This window comes from Anthonomus grandis, chromosome 16, assembly GCF_022605725.1.
Source record: "Anthonomus grandis grandis chromosome 16, icAntGran1.3, whole genome shotgun sequence".
NCBI lineage: Eukaryota > Metazoa > Arthropoda > Insecta > Coleoptera > Curculionidae > Anthonomus > Anthonomus grandis.
This window is the reverse complement of record NC_065561.1, coordinates 12,883,624-12,903,820: the sequence shown is the minus strand read 5'-3', so window position 1 is coordinate 12,903,820 and position 20,197 is coordinate 12,883,624. Positions and strand designations below refer to the sequence as shown.

The window sequence follows — 20,197 nt, the reverse complement described above, 5'->3', positions numbered from 1 at the left end:
TATGAAAGTTTCGATCCCACTTCCGCGTCATCCTTCACCCTATCAACACGTGGTTGCTCGTCCTTGGATGCATCGTGCATCGGATGCATCGTGGGGGAGGCGACATCGTGCATTGAAAAATTTCAAATTGTAATTGATGATTTAATATTGTGAAAAATTCGGGGAACAGAGTACACACCCGACGGTTTTCCCGAATCTCCAAATTGTGGCAATTGCCTCGTAGCCCATCAAGTGAACAAGAACAGAACAGTACATAGATTCTTCTATCCGGGTCGTCACCCAGGTTTTGCAGTATCTGCTGTTTATAGGGATAAAACTTATGACATTTAGGTACCTTTCTTATTGAATAACGTGATAATCCAGTTGCTACAGCTACTTGACGAATTGATAAAGTTCAATTCATTGCAAACTGATCCCGAATTTGAATTTGCGATGTTTCGTCGACTAATCTCGGATGATTTCTCCTTTTATTCACGTCAGAACCAGATTCTCCAAATTTCGCTACTAGTCGGCAAATATACTCCGGGCTTACATTTTTGCCTGGATGCTTTTCGTTAAAACGTTTGACTGAACGTTGACTGAAAAATTATGTTGTAGGATCCCTAGTCAAACAGTGAAACTCCTCGGTATCAAGAAAACACACAACCTTCTTCACGTCCGTTTTATAACAACTAGACAAGATCCTTTGTCGGCTTGGTTCTTAAATTATGCATGGTTTATGGAACTATATTATGTAAGGTGAGTGAGGCTGGTCACCCATATATTTATATCCATGATAATATCCAACATTTCAAATTGGTACATTTCGATACATTTTTGCAAATTTTTTGGGTACATTTCAATATTTAACAACGGCAACACTGCTTCCATTGCATTGGCATAATATATTATATTATAGAAGGGGTGCCGTTTCGCAACGTGCTCAACCGGCTTGAATCGTGCGTGTTAAACTCTCTCTGAATACTGTTTTTCGAGCCCAGCGTCGCTATCTAGAGGCCTTTACGTGAACTTCGAAAAATTTGCGCCTTCACCACAAGTCAATAAAAATGCTCGTATATTACAAATTGATTGATTATTTTTTAGCACAGAATTCGAGGCTATTCCTGTGCTTTTTAGTTTAGACGCGTCGGAACCTTCAATGACGAACACTGGGGGTCGTTGAGGGGATTGAGCCTTCCTTTTTATAAACAAGCCTGAAGTTTATAAAAAGTTTAGTTGGGACCAAAATACAAATTTGTCCCAACTAACCTAACTATAAATTATCCTAAATATCCCAACTAAAGGTCTATTATACTGCATAGTAATGTACTTATTAATAATTCTACAGTTGGGACAAACAAGCTTGAATTTTATGAAAGGAAATTTATTAATTTAAAAATAATACTTAGTTGGGGCAAGAATACAAATTTCTCCCAACTAACTTAACTAACTATTCGGATTATCCCAGCTATAAGTGTTTTACTGAATTTAATTAATAACTTTACAGTTAGGAAAAATAAGCTTGAATTTTATTTTTTTTATTATTAATTTAAAATTAAAATTTAGGTAGCTCAAAAATTCAAATTTTGTCCCAACTAGCGTAACTAATTATGCGGATTATCCCAACTAAATTTCTATTACTGCTTAGTAATGTATTTTTTAAGGCTTCTGCTTTCCGTATCCTTTCCGGCAGAAGAGATACCGTATACCGTATCCTTCTGGATACACTTAGACACTTACCCTTTCTTTCCTTATAAACCCAATCAAATCAGCTTCAACATAACATTATGCTACGTGGTTCGGTCCCGTCCTTTTCTTTCTTTTTCCGTCATTGGTCTGCCTGATACATTTCGGGAAGCTTGCAGCTATTTTCACGAAAATATTAAAACTGAAAAGTTAAAGCAGTTTTAATCTTTTCCTAAAATGAACTGATAAGTTTGCTATCTGATTATGTTAAAAATAAAGTTATTGAAGAGATAAACGCCACATCGTTCTACACAGTTATGGCTGACCATACACCAGATGCAAGCAACAATTGGAGATTCTATCTGTACTTGTACGCACTGTCGATAGCATGGGTAGCCCAAAAAAGCACAGGTTAAAGGTTAACAGGTTAAAGCGCTTCAATCAGGCATTTCAATCCTATGACTTTGCTTCTGCAGTGTCCGTAAAGGGGCTCAACAAAAAATATCCGAAAATGTAGGTTATTATGTTCCACATATCCCCTGCCAAGCACGCTGCACAAATACTGCCGTTGAGCATAGCTGCTCAGCAAGTCCAATTATGGCAGATACAGTTAAGATATTGGGGGATGTGTACGTATTTTTTAGTTCTAGCACAAAAAGAGCAGAACGCCTCGGATCTAGATTAGTGGATATTGAAAACGCTATGGAATAAAAAAATTTATCTAGAACGATATGGACAGCCAGAGCTAAATGTCTAAAAGCTGTGAACACGTGGTAGGAACCCATTGTTGAAGTCCTTGATGACATACTTAGTGATCGTTTGTACGACTCTAAAACAAGCATTGGGATTGAAGATCAGGATCAAATCAATAAACAGGACAAAGAAGTGAGGTTATAGACTGAACTATATGTACAAATTACATAAATAATTCTATTAAAAACTAGCACCTATCCATGGAGGAGAGTTGCTCGGATCATAGATACATTTAAATTACGGATGTTGACCGAGAAATAACAACTTATCGAAATCCGAAAAGAACCGATTGGGGTAACTTTAAGATCGCGAGCTAAAGCGGGTTAGTGTAAAGATAAGTGACACAAACTAAATGAATACGTGGAGAAACTGACTGACACAATCATTAACTGCTACGCCCAGAAATCAAAATGGTTGCATCCAGGAAACACGTGTGGTGGAACAAAGACCTTGAAAAGATGAGGAGGACTGTTCTGTCTGAAAAGAATTTAACAAAGTCAAATAGAGTGGAAGATGAGAAACCCTAAGGACATCTCTAACTGACTACAATAAGCGGCTAAGGCAGGCAAAAAGCGACTCTTGGAGGAAGTAGTGCGGGAAAGCGTTCCATACTGTGCTAGACTCCAAAAGGTTCTTGCTAAGGCGCAAGGCTGCACGATTAGCTCCCTACGTACTGGCGATGACGTGAGTATAAAACCACAGAAAAAGAAACCCTGACCGAACTTTTTCGGGTACATTTTCCTGGATGCACTATAAAAGACACCATAACTAGCAGTCAGGACAATACAGAACGACGTCAAAATAAAGCACGTCGAGAGTACTGGGAAGCTGCCAAAAATTTGTGACATATGAGAAGATCAAATGGGCCATCAACTCATTTGAGCCCTATAAATCTGCTGGCCCAAATGAAATTATTCCAACAATGATGCAAGAAGGGCCAGAAGTATTAATAAATAAACTGATTGTGATCTTAAGCGCCAGTCTAGCTTATGGATATAACCTTTTCAGATGAAATGCCCTTTAGATGAAAAAATGACTATTCTCAAGCCTAATCTTTCAGACCGATAAGTTTTATGTCTTTTCTTCTGAAGACACTAGAAAAACTGCTCGACAGACACATTAGGGTATAGCACTGGTTGAAAAACCTCTCCTCCAAGGCCAATGTGCCTACACCGTAAACAAATCTACAAAGATGGCGCTGCATAGGCTCGTAACTATGACAGAGAAGACTCTGGAAACCAAAGAGGTGTTATTAGCTGCCTTCCTGGACGTCGAAGGAGCTTTTGACATACACTATCCGAGTCTATTACAAGGACCGCAAGAGAACTTGGAATAGATGCGAGAACATGCAGGTGGATAGACTGCTTGCTTCTAAGCAGCTCAGTAAGATGCGAACTGGTCAATGAAACGACTCAGAAGCCTTTGTAAGTCGGGGATGTCCACAGGGAGGCCTGTCGCCTATCCTGTGGTGGATGATGATGAACGGGCTGCTATTAAAACTAAGGAAAAAAAGCTTTAGAACTTTAGGACTTGGTGCTACTAGTCCAAGGAAAATTTAATACAACGGTGAGAGAAAGAATGCAAACTGCTCTGAACATCGTGAAAAACTAAACAGAGAGGAAAGGGCTTAAGGTCCATTTACCAAAAGGCAAAAGATTCAGGACTTTGGGCCATTATTCTTGCATGGTATAGAAATTCCTATGGTGGGAGAGATAAAATATCTGGGGGTTATCTTGGACTCCAAATTAAGCTGGAACCAACATCTCGACAAAGTAACCAATCGATCGGAATGAATTTTATTGACAACCAAACACATGCATGGGCAAACATGAGGGTTACAGCTCAAAATGGCACACTGAATCTACACTAGAGTAGTAGTGGCCACTATAGTAGTAAGGGTGGGGAAGCTAGAGCTCGGCAAGTAGGCCTGAACAGTCCTTTTCGCCAACCCCAGAATCACCCACCCCTACGCCTCCACTCCTAATGCGCGGTCTTCACTGAGTCCTTTTAATAAAGGCTTGCACGTTGTCCCTGTCCAGATCTTTAAGATCTTCCCGTTGGAGTGTCGTTGCTCCGAAAATTTTCCTTCTCAGGCGACTCCACCTATTACAGATACCTAGTATGTGGTATGAAATTTCCTCCCCTGTACCGCAATTCGGACAGAGTGGGCTTTCTCTTATACCAAGAAGGTGTAGATGCCTGTTTAGACTGTTGTGCCCGGTCAGGATTCCCACCAAGTCTTTGATACTTTGCCGGGTCTTTGTTAGCAGTCGCCTTGCTTTAGAGCCGTCATGGTCTGGTATCATTTCCTTGGCCTGTCTACATCCTTCTGTCCTTCTCCAATTCTTCCTTGTTTTTTCCCAGGCCCAATTATTAAGTGCCTGAGAGATTTGTTTCTTGCTAAGACCGAGACAAGGTTCGGGGCCTACGAAGGCGTTAACGGAACCCTGTCTTGCCAGTTCGTTGGACCGCTCATTGCCCTCGACACCTTGGTGTTCTGGGACCCACCTCAGTCTCACTCCCCTGTGTGCAGTCAGCCTTTCCAATGTGTCTCTGCATTTCTGGACTAGCGTTGGCTAAGCTGGCCCTGGGTTTCTGAATCGCCTTAAGGGCAGCTTGAATATCGGAGTAGATGCAAATCCCCCCATCACCTTCCAATGCCTCTCGTTTGTTCGCTACTTCGAGTATAGCAAATACCTCCGTTTGGAAAACTGTGGTGTGTTTCCCTAGCGGGAAGGATTTCCCTGTGTTCGTTTCCATCCTGTACACTCCAGCTCCGTCTGAATTGGTGCTTTTCATCCATGGCCTCCCTCTCAATCCAGACTGGGAGGTCCGGTAGCCCAAGAAGAATATTTAGTGGTGCCGCAGGTGTTGTTCTCATAGCTCCAGTAATTCCCAAGCAGACCAGTCTTTGCAGTCTGGTCAGCTTTTGGGCGTTCAATACGGCTGTCCACCATACCACGGATCCGTACGAGATCCTCGGTCGTATGACTGCGGTATAAAGCCACTGGACAACGTGGGGTTTTAGACCCCATCTTGTACCTATTGTTCGCCGTAATTGCGATATTAGGGCCGTTGCCTTATTTACTGCCTGCTCTACGTGAGTCTTAAACGTGAGCTTGGTGTCTAAAATGAAGTATTTGACCTGCTGCCTTAAAGTTAGGTGAGTCTGATACATAATGGGAGCTTTAAAGCCTGTCAAATTCCGCCTCCTAGTAAAGAGAATGAGCTCGGTCTTTTCACGGTTGACCGACAGCCCTGTCTCCCGACACCACTGTTCCACTATCCTGCACGCGACTTGCATTCGCTCACAGCCTGTGTTCACGAATTTACCCGTGACCATTACTAGTCCGTCGTCCGCATATGCCTGTGCATAGAATCCTTCAAGTTCTAGCTTCCTGAGGAGACTGTCCATTACCAGGCACCAAAGGTGCGGCGAAAGGCAACTGCCTTGCATGCAGCCGCCCTTCACCCTGGCCTCGACACGACAGTCTCCCAGTGTAGCACTGATCTTCCGGTCTTCCAGCGCCATTTTGACCCACCTGACAAGATGAGCCGGAGTGCCCCTGGTCAGGAGAGCTTGGCAGATATTATCTGTTTTTGCCTTATCAAATGCTCCTTCCACATTAAAGAAAAGAGCAAGTGCTATTTCCTTGTTCTCTATGGCTTTTTCAGTATTGCTCGCTACAGACTGAAGTGCCGTTTCCATCGACTTACCTTTCATGTAGGCATGCTGATTCCTATGTAGTGGCGATTCTATTAGAATCTCCTCTGTTATATACCTGTCTATAAGCCTTTCTAGTGCCCACTATAACTTATGCTGCACCAATGTGGTGGCCAAAAACCCTGTAAAAGTAGGAGCAAGGCTTAAGCTAAGCAAAATACAAAGGCTCGCATGTCTAGGCATAACAGGAGCCATCAAATCTACACCAACCGCATCCATGGAAGCCCTTTTTAACCTCCCACCATTACATCTGGTGATTCAAGGAGAAGTAAAGCTGGGACAGGAGCAAATGGGAAATAATAGTCAAGTTAACTTGACAGAACACCAAAGCATATCAGGAATCTGTGAAGCAATTAAATCAGAAATGATTTCCACCATTCAAAGTTGAATATCCAGCAAGAAAAGAATGGAATGACAGTAACCGCAGATCAGACGGAAATCTTATTTGGTACACAGATGGATCCAAAACCGACAAGGGAACGGGAGCTGGAATATTTGGAGGAAATCCTAAGCATGAAACGTCCCATCCAGACGACATGTCACAGTTTTTCAAACAGAAATATTTGCGATACTAGAATGTGCTAGGATGGAAAAACAATAGGAGAGCATACACTAACAAGCAGATCCTAATAACAACAGATAGCCAAGCCGCCCTAAGGGCCTATTCCTTGGGAATGCCTCATGGAACTGAAAGCCTTAGCGAGACCGCAACTCAGTTAGGCTTACATGTGTTCCGGGACATACGGATATTCCAGGAAATGAAAGAAAATGCCGATAAACTTGCAAGAAAAGGCTCTACGGCACCTTACATCGGACCAGAACCTGCACTGGGAGTGCCAAGAAGCACACTCCGCAGTGAGGTCAGGGACTAAGTGAAAAGCAAACATCAAGCTCACTGGACAGAAATGCGACACCTGAAGAGAGAAAACATATTTATGAACTTTAAAATAGACGAAAAAATGACTAGAGACCTCCTTACATTTGGGAGGAACAAACTCAGAACATTTATAGGTATCAGAACGGATCACATGGCCGTTAAGGAAAACCTGAACAAAATTAAAGGGTATAATGGAGACCTTAACTGCCGATTGTGCGAAAAGGAACCGGAAACAGTCGGACATGTCATTTGCAATTGCGAGGCCTTGTGCCGCAAAAGGCAACAAATATTTGGAAGAGGTACAGTGGAATTGATCCTTAAATGAAAAACAGCATATATTTCTATATTCTTAATTTTATTTAAAAGAAATAGATATTATTACATAATTTAACAGATCATAATTTTGCTTAATATAACTATCATAAATCATAAACAAGATCATAAATCAGCATTTAACTACTTTTAGTACAATATACATTTTTAATATGCTTATGTACATTTTTTATTAAACTGTGACTTAAATACATATTGCTTATGTAAATAATGTAGGCTATTATAATTTTAAAAAATTGCAGTAGTTTGGGGATAAATTTACAGAAAAAAAAACAAATCGAAATTTTTAAGGAATGCTTTAAATAGGTCTTAAAATATAGTATCTATAGATTTGTGTGTATAATATAACTATAGTATATAATTTGTTTTTTTTTTTACATAGCAAAGCTAGATAATATTTTATATAACATGAAAAAAGATCTTTATCTAAATCCCAGAAGTGATCAGCTGCAAACTCTATAAAGTGCAATATTTTGGCGTATTTTTGCATATTATATAAAATACTTCTATTCATTTATACATTATTATATAAAGAAGTATGTTGGTCCTTACGTGCAAAAAAGTATTGCTTTCAGTAAAAAGGGAACAATAATTCCCTTATTAAATCATGTCCACTAAAGATACAATATAGGGATGGTCAAAATACTGATATGTATAAAGCGTTTATTTTGATCACCCCAATAAGTAATTTTCGTTAATACTTTAAGTGGTATTTATGTAGTCATACATTTTAACAGTACTTTCTATACATTTGTTAATTATTAAGTAGAAATAGGCAATTTTTAACAGTATAATATAGGTTTAAATCACTAAATCGTAAGCCACTACGTTTCTAGATCAAGTATAGAGAATCGGACAATAGTCGTTTAAAAAAAAGTTATTAGCAATAAACTAATTTGTTTATTCTTTTATAAATTTATATTAAAAATAATAGAACCACATTATGAAATAACTATATTTCTATTAAGAATTAGAGTAGTTGTTAAAAGTTTCACCCCAAAGGTGGGGTAAATTGTACCAAAATCATACCTGCTTTATTTTTATACTTTTAAAATAACACTATAGTAAATAATAAATTAAGTATCTTATAATATTTATAAAGGTTTGTAGAATATAGTAGGAAAATACGAAAATTATAAGACTAAAAGTTTTTGCTACAATAAAAATGAACCCGGTCTCCCCTACAACTAAATGCATTTTACGTATATTTAATAAAATGTGTCACTTTCTATCTTAGTTCTTCAAATATCTAAAAAAATAAAAAATATTATTTGCAAAAAAAATTACATTTAAATAAAGAGTTAATGGTTATTGACAACAAAAAATGGCAATTAATTACACGCATAGTCACAAGTTATAACTACCGACAAACTTAACAAGCTAAAACAATAGCTAACGCGGTGTCCAATGCCATCTAGATAATTTACATTAAAATCCCTTTAACTGTCACTTGTCAATTAAATGTCAACTTGTGATATTGCATAGAGTAAAGCGGGGGAATATGCCGCATCGGGTAATATGCCTCAGTTCGCTCATAGCTCACTCTGGCGGTTACGCCATCACACTACCACAGTAGAAGTTATTTCCGATCAATTTTTAATACCCATTTTAACATAGGGTTTGGATCTCCACGTACTGATGTATGTTCAAAATGTTTGGAGCTCGGAGAAAAGCTAAAAGAGGAAAAAGATGCGAGTGAGAAAAACAAGATAATGATTGAACTTCGAATTCACAAACTGAGAGCAAAAGCTTTTTTTGCAAAATTGAGAGAAAAAAAAGAAGGGTTGCTAATAATAAGTTTTGATTGTCAAAAGAATTTAACTCTGCCCAAAATTCCAGATCAGAGTGTATACTACAGTAGACAACTGTATATGTATAACTTCACAACAGTCACAGGAGACTCTTATTCTTCACTTACTCCAGAAAATGTTCGGATTTTTGCATGGACTGAGGATAAACATCGCAAAGGAGCGAATGAAATTGCATCTGCTGTTTTTTATACTTTAAACCATAGTAATTTTGATGGTATTGAAAAAGTTCGTCTTATCGCTGATGGATGCGGAGGACAAAATAAGAACAGCATCATGTTGGCAATGTGTTTTAAATGGTTGAGTACTGCACCTATAAAAGAACTAGAGCTTGTCTTTCCTGTTGTTGGACACTCGTATATTCCTCCGGACCGGGTATTTGGTGATATTGAGAAATCCATTAGAAATATTGAATAGACAGTCTACTATCTGCGTTTTATAGGTTCTAACCTATAAAATACCTGGATATATTTAGACAACATGGAACTGTTGTTTTAAAGTGTCTTTAAGTAGTCTTATATTTCTTTTTGTTATATCTGTTACATTTTCTTTGGTTTAATTTTCTATTATAACTTTGTTTCGTGACAAACTACACTAAGTCCATTTTATTTACGATTAAAATCCACCAAATTCAATAGTTGGTTTCAAAATCCACTAAATTCATTTTTATTTCCATTTTCTGAATTTCGGGTAAAATTCAGGATATTTTCTTTTACTTAAATAGAGTCTAATAGTATCGAAGAATCTATAAACAAAACTTTAACCCTAAAGTTGATTTTAAAGTTAGTTAAATAGTTTTTGGATTTTTCCCTTCGCCGCTGACTGTATTTACACCGGGTTTTTGCTTTTCAGTTGAAACGTTGGTGTTGCACCGTGGGGTAATATGCCTCATGAAAATGCAAGTGCGGCATATTACCCCAAGTACTTTTTTAATAGGTATAGCTCATGGTGATTCGTATTTTTTTTATCACTCCAGATAAACAAAATGCAACGTTCTTATATTCGGAAAAATAGAAGGGCCCAATGATCAGAAGTAGATCTTTGAAATGCAGTAAGTGATATTCGTGCAGGCAAAGGGTCGGTTCGGAAAATGAGTCGTACTTATAATGTTCCAGTTAGAACCTTAATGAGAAGAATGCGTTCCGGATATTTGGATAAGATTGCATTAGGTCGCAAAGGCTCACTTACTATGGAACAAGAAGCAAGTTTAGCTAAATATATACAAAACATGGCATTTCACGGCTTTGCTTTAACTGCTCATGATATAAGAAAGCTTGCTTATTCTTTTGTGGCCCAACAAAATATTCCAGATAAATTCAATACTGAACGAAAAATGGCAGGACAAGACTGGTTTTTAGCCTTTATGAGAACACACCCTGTACCCCGTTCGTAAGGCTCAAGGTATGTCTACTGCCAGGGTCAAGGGCATGACAAAACAAGAATGTACACAATATTTTGAATTACTGGGAAACGTTCTTAGAGAAAATAATTTATTGAATACCCCACAAAAAATTTTTAATCTCGATGAAACAGGATTGCAATTGAATAACAATCCAGGCAAAGTTGTGGTAACAGAAGGCGCTAAACTGGTAAATTGTATCACAAGCGCTGAAAAAGGAGAAACTATTTCCGTTATAACCTGTGTAAACGCAGATGGAACTTTTTTCCCACCCTGCTGCATATTTAAGGGCAAAAATACAAAACGGGAATTCGAAGATGGCCTACCACCTGGCGGCAAGGTTGTTATGGGCGAAAAGTCAGCTTATGTCACATCTGAAATTTTCTTCCAGTGGTTTAAAGATTTTTTTATTCCGCGGAAAGGTACCGGTAAGGTTCTATTAATTATGGATGGACATTCCTCGCACTGTTCCAATGTCGAACTCTTAGATTTTGCTGTAGCGAATGACGTGATCCTGTTTTGTTTGCCCAGCCACACCACTCATTGGCTCCAACCGCTTGATCGCTCGTTCTTTAAGCCCTTGAAAGCTTATTGGGCTCAAACTTGTCAAAACTGGGTACATAACAAACCTGGTCGAAAACTAAGCCGATTGCAATTTGCCCAACTATTAAATATTGCCTGGTGTAAGGCTGCCACAATTCAAAACGGGGCTTCCGGTTTTAGAACCTGTGGGATTTACCCTTTTAATCCCGAAAAAATTCCCGATTATGCTTTTATGGTCAACGACGAACCATCGGTTGAAGATAGTCTTAACCCAGAAGAGATTTCCAGTGAGGAGGAGAATGATCCCAGACCAGGTCATGTCACTGCAGTTGAGGAACCTGAAGATACGAATCCCTTTGAAGCAATTTTACCGGTTCCACGCGTCGAACCAGGACCAAGTGGCTATTAACGGAAACAACATGTCGAGATACTAACTTCACCAGAAACAATTTCTGCAAAACGGGCAAAGAAAGAAGCAAAGAACAGAAAATTAAAACAAAAAGAAGAACGGAAAAAAATACAAAATATTAAGAAAACGAAGAAAACCGAGATACCAAAGAACTACCAAGCCCTTCTTCGTTAGATACCGAAACAGAAGTAGTAACGCAGGAAAGCGACGAATCCGAAGTCGATATTGATGAATCAGAATTTTGCGCACAATGTCATGGATCATTTTACGACAAAAAAGGTCCCAAATGCGACTGGCTTCAGTGCGTGACATGTATGAAATGGATCCATGAGATATGTACGAGATCTGACAGATTTTGCGAAGAATGTACGCCATTATCCGAATTTGCGTAAAGAAACAGTTAAATTAGAGGATATCTACTAGTAGCCACTAGGAATTATATTAATATGTTTTATATTTGACTTCTTTCATTAGAAATAAATTTATGTGTTTGGGATCATTAGCATTTTTTATTAAAAAAAACTCCTAATTCCTAATTTGTACAAAACGAAAACATGTTGGCATATTACCCTGAGCTAGATGCCATATTACCCATGGGTGCGGGTAATATGGCAATACCGTATCATTGGACATTTATGATTATACTCTTTCTGACGACGAGAATATGGCAACGAGAGTTTTCACGTCGCAAACCTACATGGGTACGCTCTAAGGTTCAGTGTTCGTATTGGAGGTCAGAATATGAGCGATTGACATTTATGTTGCCATATTTCCCCGCTTTACTCTATGAAAAGAGAATTTTAATGCTTAAAAAAATATATACGGTTTATAAAAAATAAGTTGTAAATACTTAAATTAATTTAAAAAAAAAATCAAAATCCTAACAAATGAGAGCCAATTTCTTGGTTGCTGTGCCACACCACTGTGTGTTATATATTTTATATGATATTTAACACACTTGTTAAATATCATATAAAATTTATTACTTTTAACTATAATAAACGTTTAGTATATTTCATTAAGTGGTTCTATTAAAACAATGTTACATGTACCGGCAAACATGACCAATTCCAAATTAACACAAACCTTTTTATCAAAAGCAATTAAATATTATTGGAAAGAATTCAGCTAAATAACAGTTTTATCATGTGGTCTTAAGCATGGACGGTAGAATATACAAATTTTACGAAGAAAATCGAATTCGTTATAAATATACTTCTAATTATTTGGTCCAACTACAGCGTATCAATTCATATTTTATATATGCAAATTCTTAATAACAATAATGTAAACGAGCTTCTAAAGCTGCTCTAAACTTGTTTTATTAGGTCCCTTAAATTCATATAAAAAGGTTCTATATTTATTTATGTTCCCTTCTTAAAAATCTTATGGCAGCTGCCGTAAATGTTAAACCCTGTTCTAAACAGTAAAACCCTTCTATTTCATATCGAAAATATAGTGCAAAGAATACCTTTTCTTTTAAAGTCATTAACCTATTTTGTTTTACGAGATATGTTTTCGTTCCTCTCATGAGTCTCAATAACAAATTATTTTCTGTTGACGTGGCAATATCACATTTATCAATTTATTACCCAACAAGACACATTATGAATTAAGTGTAAAAATTTCAAGAAGAAATGTTTTATTTAGAGGAGAAGGTACAATTATGGGCCAGGCTTGGAATATGGGCTAGAGTGGTACTTCCGATACCCCTTCTGCCATCTGTCAGTTAAGGTAGCAACATTTTACCATGCGCAAGCGCTTACTATTTTCCAGGTTCGTTATTTCTTCAACTTTCTTAAAATATAGCCTATAAAATACTTGTGTAACCCATATAAAATATGGGTTGGTTTTAGGTTTGTAATATGAGCAGGCTCATATTTGTGTTTTGATTGCGACACCACTTTCTTGACATGTTTCATAAATATATATCCTAAACAAATTTTCAACTGTTTCAGACATATTAAATTTTTTCCTTTAAATTTATTGCAAAAATTCGTTCTTTCCGATTTCAGTTCTGATAACGGGAAAGTATACATAAACTATTTCAACATACCTTCTTACTGACATGAAGTTAAAAAAAATTAAATTAATAAAACTGTGTTCTTTACTTTGGATTAATATACCTTGGAAATTATTGTTTGTCAGCCATAGTATATTCATATAACAATCATCATCAACTCTATGTCATACTCGTTTGAATTTCGTTAACTGCTTATCAGAAGAATGGTTCATATAACAGAAATGCACAAATTTTAATATTTCTACAGATGATTGGAATTATGGAAATTACACATGAACAAAAATGCAAGTTGCTCGCTCATAGAAAATCAATAAAGAGAAACTCAGTTTCGGGAGGTTGGACATGTAAGGCACGTTAAAAAGCATCTGCGAATTCAATAAGTGATGACACCAAATTAGATATTATGCTAGTTCGAAGAAAATCCACATTATCTGGTCGAAAAGCAGCGCCAACGTTCGATGTTAGCCATTCATCGATTCTTCGAATATTGAAAGCAAATAAAATGCATCCCTATAAATTGATACAAATTCAGGATCTCATGAAAGACAATTTTTATAGGATGGATTTTTGTGAACAAATAAGAGCAAAGTTAGATAGCAATGAGATCCAATCAGCGCATGTTTTGTTTTCTGATAGGTGCACCTTGATACTTCATGATCAAAATTGGACCATGGACAAAATTGCTGCTATTGGTCTAAAGAAAATCCTCACCGGATGAGAGTGATCCAACACCCTGAAAAAGGTCAATGTTTGTGCCGGAATTCTTGGAGATCATATGATAGGTCCCTTGTCCATCGATGGCAATTTGAATGGTGATAATTATTTAACACTGCGCCAAAATAACATATTGTCGTGCCAACTTTGACAAACTTATATAGTGATCCGGCAAACCCAGGAATTCCAGCTAATATCGTAAGGTTTCATCAAGATAGACCAACCAATCAACGTCCGGCAGTACCTCAAACAAATACTTCCAAATCGGTGGATAGCGAGAAGGAAACCGATGGAATGGCCAGCAGGATCCCCTGATCTGACATCATTAGACTTCTTTTTATAGGAATGCGCATCAAAAATATTACTTACGAAATTACACCCCTCGACTGAGCTAATTTAAAAAGACGAAATAAGGGTTGGGAAAAAAGTAAGAACAAATTTCAATTTAAAATTAGGATGTTGTCAGGGCTCTCGTGGCGAACATATTGAACATACATTATCATGTATCAACAAAAAGGCTTCATCCATTTTCTCAAAGAGACCACGTACAACATAAAACAACCAAGTTACTGTCTCACAAACTATTATCATTTATGTTTCTTTGTTGTTTAATTAATAGTTGTAAAGAATTTATGTAATCGAATAATTATTTTTGTTTTTAATGTTAATTTTTGCAATAAATCGGAAAACACTTAATATCTCTAAAACAGTTGAAAATTGGGAAAATTATAGGATAATGTATAATAATAATATGATCTTACAGTGTCACATTTAAAATTAAAAAAATTATATTGACCACTGTTACATGACATACTCTGTATATTTTTTTTATTCAAAAAAATAGGCAAGTAAAAATATAAATCAAAGTATCTGATCGTTTTTTCGAAAATATCGCTATTTATTTATTATGAAATTTCTTTCATTAGGCTGATTATACTGTATATATTGTTAACAAAACTTATGATAACCACCAATTTGATCTACAGAAAACAAAAGACATGGGATAAAGATGAGAAAAAAGTTATGTTTAAGCTGTTTAAGCAGAAGGGAGAAAACTATGGGCATCAAAAACCTTTCGTATACCAAGGACAACGGTGCAACGATGAGCCCAATTGGATCATTTGAGTGTAGAGCAAGCTGTTGAAATTGAACTGACACTTTTGGGTCCAGTTGAAAGAAATGTTGGTGCTAAGTTTTATGGTTTAACCTGCAATATGAAGCTTATGGCAATAAAGCAATAATTTGAAGCTTATGGCGTTTCAGTGAGCAGAGCAAAACGATATAAGTAATCCTTCTGGAAATACACAAAGAACGGGAAGAGATTGGTTAGATCTTTGAAAAGGCATCAGAATTCCCTGTTGGTTAAAAACCTGGAACATAGATCGTTGAAAGTAGTCGTCCATTTTTTCGTAAAGAGAGTTATAACAAAAAACTACAAGTTTGGTCGAAAACCTTAAATTTATATTAAGATCAAGATACTGGTTTTGCCCCTAAAGGCATAATCAGACCTGATTAACAGTTTCTAAAATAGAACTTTAGGACATGCACACATACTATCCGTAATCTAGCCGTGGTGTGTACGTCTTAAAGTTGCTGTTTTTTATTTTAATCTTCGTATAAGTTCGAGACTTTTGACCAAACTTGTAGTTTTTTATCTTTCGATCGTGGGAAAGGGTTTAACAAAGAGAGCGTTGATAATTTTTTTACGCTTCTGCAAAATGCGTCCGACTTTCTTACTAATCGTGTCTTCAACGTGCATGAAACCGATTTGACTAATGTAGTAGGTGGTAAAGGTAAAAGACAAATTGCATCTTTAACGTCTCTAGAAAGGGGTAAGAACAAATAACTTTGATAGCCTGCATGAGTGCAGGAGGATTTCGAACCAATGTTTATTTTTCCTCGGGAAAAATATGAGTATGGAACTAATGAAAGGAACCTCTCCAGGCACAATAACGGTAGTTAATTCTAGCGAAAGGGTTCAGACCACGTCCCAGTGGTTCAGACATTTCATCGATACAGTAAAACCGTCTGTATATTCACCTGTTCTTCTGGTTTTAGATGAACATAATAGTCATACGCGATATTTAGACGTCGTCGAATTGGTAGGACAAAATCATCTAGAGATATGGTCATTACCTTCTCATTCCGTCCACAAACACCTTGACACAACATTCATGGATGCATTAAAAGGGTACCATAGTGAGGAGATAAGACAGTGGATTCATCAATCACCCTCAGTTATCCCGATATGATATTGGTGAACTTTTTGAAAACGCCTACCTAAAAAGCCGAATTTCTTGCTGCCAAAATAGGAACAAAAATAGAACACTGTCCTGCTGAGAGTGAATTAGGTAATGCCCTGAATAACTTTTCTGTTTCTGTTCCAGAAAGGGCAACAACACTTTTAAAGACAATATCTCAGTTAAATGTAGAGCTACCCAGTTCAGACCACGCAGAGCCCGGTTCATTTGGAATGCAAAAAAAGAATTCTCCCAATAGAAACGACGCGGAACCTGGTTCACATATAGACTAATACCAATTTTGCTTAAGAAACTCTGTTAACCAGTGTTTACTTGCTATTTGAAAATTAGTCCATAGTCATCATATCCTTGTCGTAAAGCCAAAATATAATTTCGATGCATTTTCGACATAATCACCTATCATAGGTCTCGTTCCTATTGAATATTGAACATCCCATTATGAGGATAGTACCATGCTGTTGCTTTCTTATTATCTTTTTTTTGTTTAATCCTCGCCGTACCGAATATGGTTGTTAGATAACCCGAAACCTAAAAATCCTGAAATATCTTTTGCTTCCCTGATTTTTTTTCAGTGAGCGTCCATGAATTCTCAAATTTTATCATAACAATGCTTTATTTAGTAAAAATTTAAGAAAAAACTAATTTTTTCTTCAAAAAATGATGGATGGGCCACCGACGACCCGGTTTTGGGATAAATAGGTATGTGCTCTGAAGACTCCTTTTTTTACAGATCTAAACAAGATCAGAGCGTATATTTCCAATTTATTGCTTTGTTGTTCAGTTTACTGTCGAGCCTTACTGTGAGAGGGTTATTTTACTTTTCAATAATAAATAGTAAAGTGCCATGTTGTCTAAAAATAGGAGGAAGGAACTCTACGAAATATTGATGCATTCTTCAGATGACGAGTGCGAAACCGAAATACCTTTGAAACAGGCATTTAGTGATTTGTCATATGATGAGGATACCTCGGATGAAGAGCCTGAGATACATGACGGAAATGTTTCATTTAGAGTTAGAAGAAGAACAAATACATTTACCTGATCCATTAGAAGACGAAACAGTGAGCAATAAACAGTCGTACGATGTTGATAATCGCACTTGGTATACTGTTGCACATAAAACAGGAAAATGTAGCACATGCAATATCTTGCAAGTAAATAAAGGTCTCACAAAAAAGCAAAGATATAAATTCTATCATTGACTGTTTTAAGCTGTTCTTTTCTAATGATTTATTAGATATTATTATAAAATACACAAACAAAAAAGCTAAAGACTTTATAAACACCTATAATGAAAGTTATGAAGTCAAGATGGTATCATGGATTGGCGTAGACACTACAGAATTTCTCGCTTTCCTTGAAATCCTTATTCTTACTGGTAGATTTCGAGAATCAAGAGAAAGTTGACGTAGTTTATGGTCGACTACAAACAATGCATTCACCAGGCCTATTTATCAGGCTACTATGTCCAGAAATAGGTTCACTGACATTTATTTTACTGATCTATCTACAAGGGCTAAGAGAAGAAACGAGGATAAACTTGCTCCGATTCGTGAGATCACTGAGATATTTGCTGAGAATTGCAGGAAATCTTACAATCCTTTAGCTTTTGGAACTATTGATGAGCCATTGGTAACTTTCCGGGGTCGTTGCTCATTCAAAGTATACATACCAAGAAAAGCGGGCAAGTATGGACCCTTTGTAATGCTGAACATTTTTATTGCTGCAATTTTGAAGTGTATTTAGGAAAAAATAAATGGAATAGTAGAAAAGAATCAAGGACCACGAGTTGTTAAAACTTTAGCAATCCACTGGTATCGTAGTGGACGAAATATAACCACTAATAATTTTTTCACCGACATCACTTTAGCAGAAGATCTTTTGTCCCAGAATTACAGAAAAAAATAGAGTCTGAAAATGATGACGACTTAGATGTCGATGCCTTACTTGGACAAAAAAACCAGATCCGGAATGCCTATTTTGCAAAAATAATATTTTCCGAAGACCGCAGAGGTGAACTCTGGATTCAATGTTTAATGTCGACCGTGCAGGTGCTGACAGAGATGACTATGTCTCAAATTTTTGTAAAAATTAAATTAAACGAAAAGGTTCATTATTGTAGATATTTTTTTAGTAGCCCATATTTCAATCACCATAATCATTACCACTGTAATGTATTTTTGTTTTAAAAACATTAATTTGGAAGAAGTTAAATAATTACCCTTTGCCTAGCTACAAAACAAAAATACCGTACTCTCATAAATAAATTAGTCATACCAATAAATTTGTGGCCCTTAATTGTAGTTTCTCCTCTATCATTACTAACATTAACTGAGTAAGACCCCGTCTAACATATTGTCAAAGAAATTATAAAAATACCTTAATGATTTCTGCGTCCGATATATGTATAGATCAGCAATAGAAAATAAATCTTTTCTTAACATAAAAAAAAATAAATAACAGAATACTCTAACGCGTAATACCCTAAAGCCTCTAATGGACCATCCCCGAACTGGGCGCGCCGCCGAGGTTATCAATATCCCTCTGGGCCCTGCTAATTTTACTTTTGTCTTTCGGCGTTTCCTGTTCGCCGGTCTCCATCGCGAACATCTTCATTTTCTCTTTGAAACTGAGCTTCTCCGGCACTGGGGTGCAGTCGTTTTGGTTCTTTTTCTTCTCTTGTTCGGCGAGTCGTCGCGCCCTCGGATCTCTGTAAACCTCTTGAGCTCCGATTACGCCCGGGGTGGCGGAGGCTACGTTAGAGCTAGCGTCTGTTGGGGTAGTGGGCGATGCCAACATAGATTCAGCTTGACGTATGAAGCTCTGAAAATCGTAAATTAAATGTATCGTGTCACATTTAAAATCTATTACCAATGCAATTAGATAGCGTCACAAAAAATAGAAATAAAGTGACTGAAATTGCACTGCTATTGCTAACTTTTAATTTTTAATACTTGAATAGTAGCTAAAATTAACAATTAAAAATAAACAATTTTTTTTTCTCTGCTTAAGATATTGCGTATAAGTATTATACAGAGTCCTGCAACAGTGCGTCGGTCTTCCATAAAGCCTAAAAAAAAGGTTAACATTTGCTAACCTCTTAACATTTTTTTTCGGACGTGATAGCGCGTAAAATATACGATGGCGGAAAGAAAGCAAAACTACCTACCACCTCGAGGCTGCACGGACTGTCAAGCGTCTATTATGTCATATAAAATGCGGCCATTTTTCATACCTTTTTAGCTTCTATAATTTTACAGACGCTTTCTTTTTTACTTCTACCGAAAAACTAACTTTTATTGATCAAATTTAGCGACTAAATCTTAACAAGATTGATTTATTTGCGCGATTGACTCATATTTGCATTACATATTACACTTAATTTAGTATTGTGTCTCTTACTGACTTGTCTTGACTGACGCCACTGTTGTGTGGCCATCTTATATGATATATTTGAAATCAATAAAATAATATCTCTTTATTTAAGTTAAAGATGTATAAGGCATTCCATTTTTAAACATTTCTTTTTTCAGACCATGACTATAAAGAGCTCAGCACTTTTGATCACATAAAGAAGCAGCCGAAACAGAATATGTATCAAGCTGACATATTGTCATGTAATACATTGAAAAATAAATAAAATAAAGATTAAAAAGTGCACACAAGTCTTTAGTAATACAGTAGGATC

The 20,197-nt window shown here is 36.8% G+C and overlaps 1 protein-coding gene across 7 annotated transcripts in view; it reads right to left on the bottom strand.

The window, feature by feature from the left end:
* Positions 1-7,355: 7,355 nt before the first annotated feature.
* LOC126745805 (afadin) overlaps positions 7,356-20,197 on the bottom strand; it is a 465,103-nt gene continuing 452,261 nt past the window's right edge. For all 7 annotated transcript variants that reach the window (XM_050453809.1, XM_050453810.1, XM_050453811.1 and 4 more), the window contains one exon: positions 7,356-19,332. In XM_050453809.1, the coding sequence (XP_050309766.1) occupies positions 19,003-19,332 (330 nt within the window). In that variant the 3' untranslated portion in view covers positions 7,356-19,002. The remainder of the gene's footprint in view (positions 19,333-20,197) is intronic.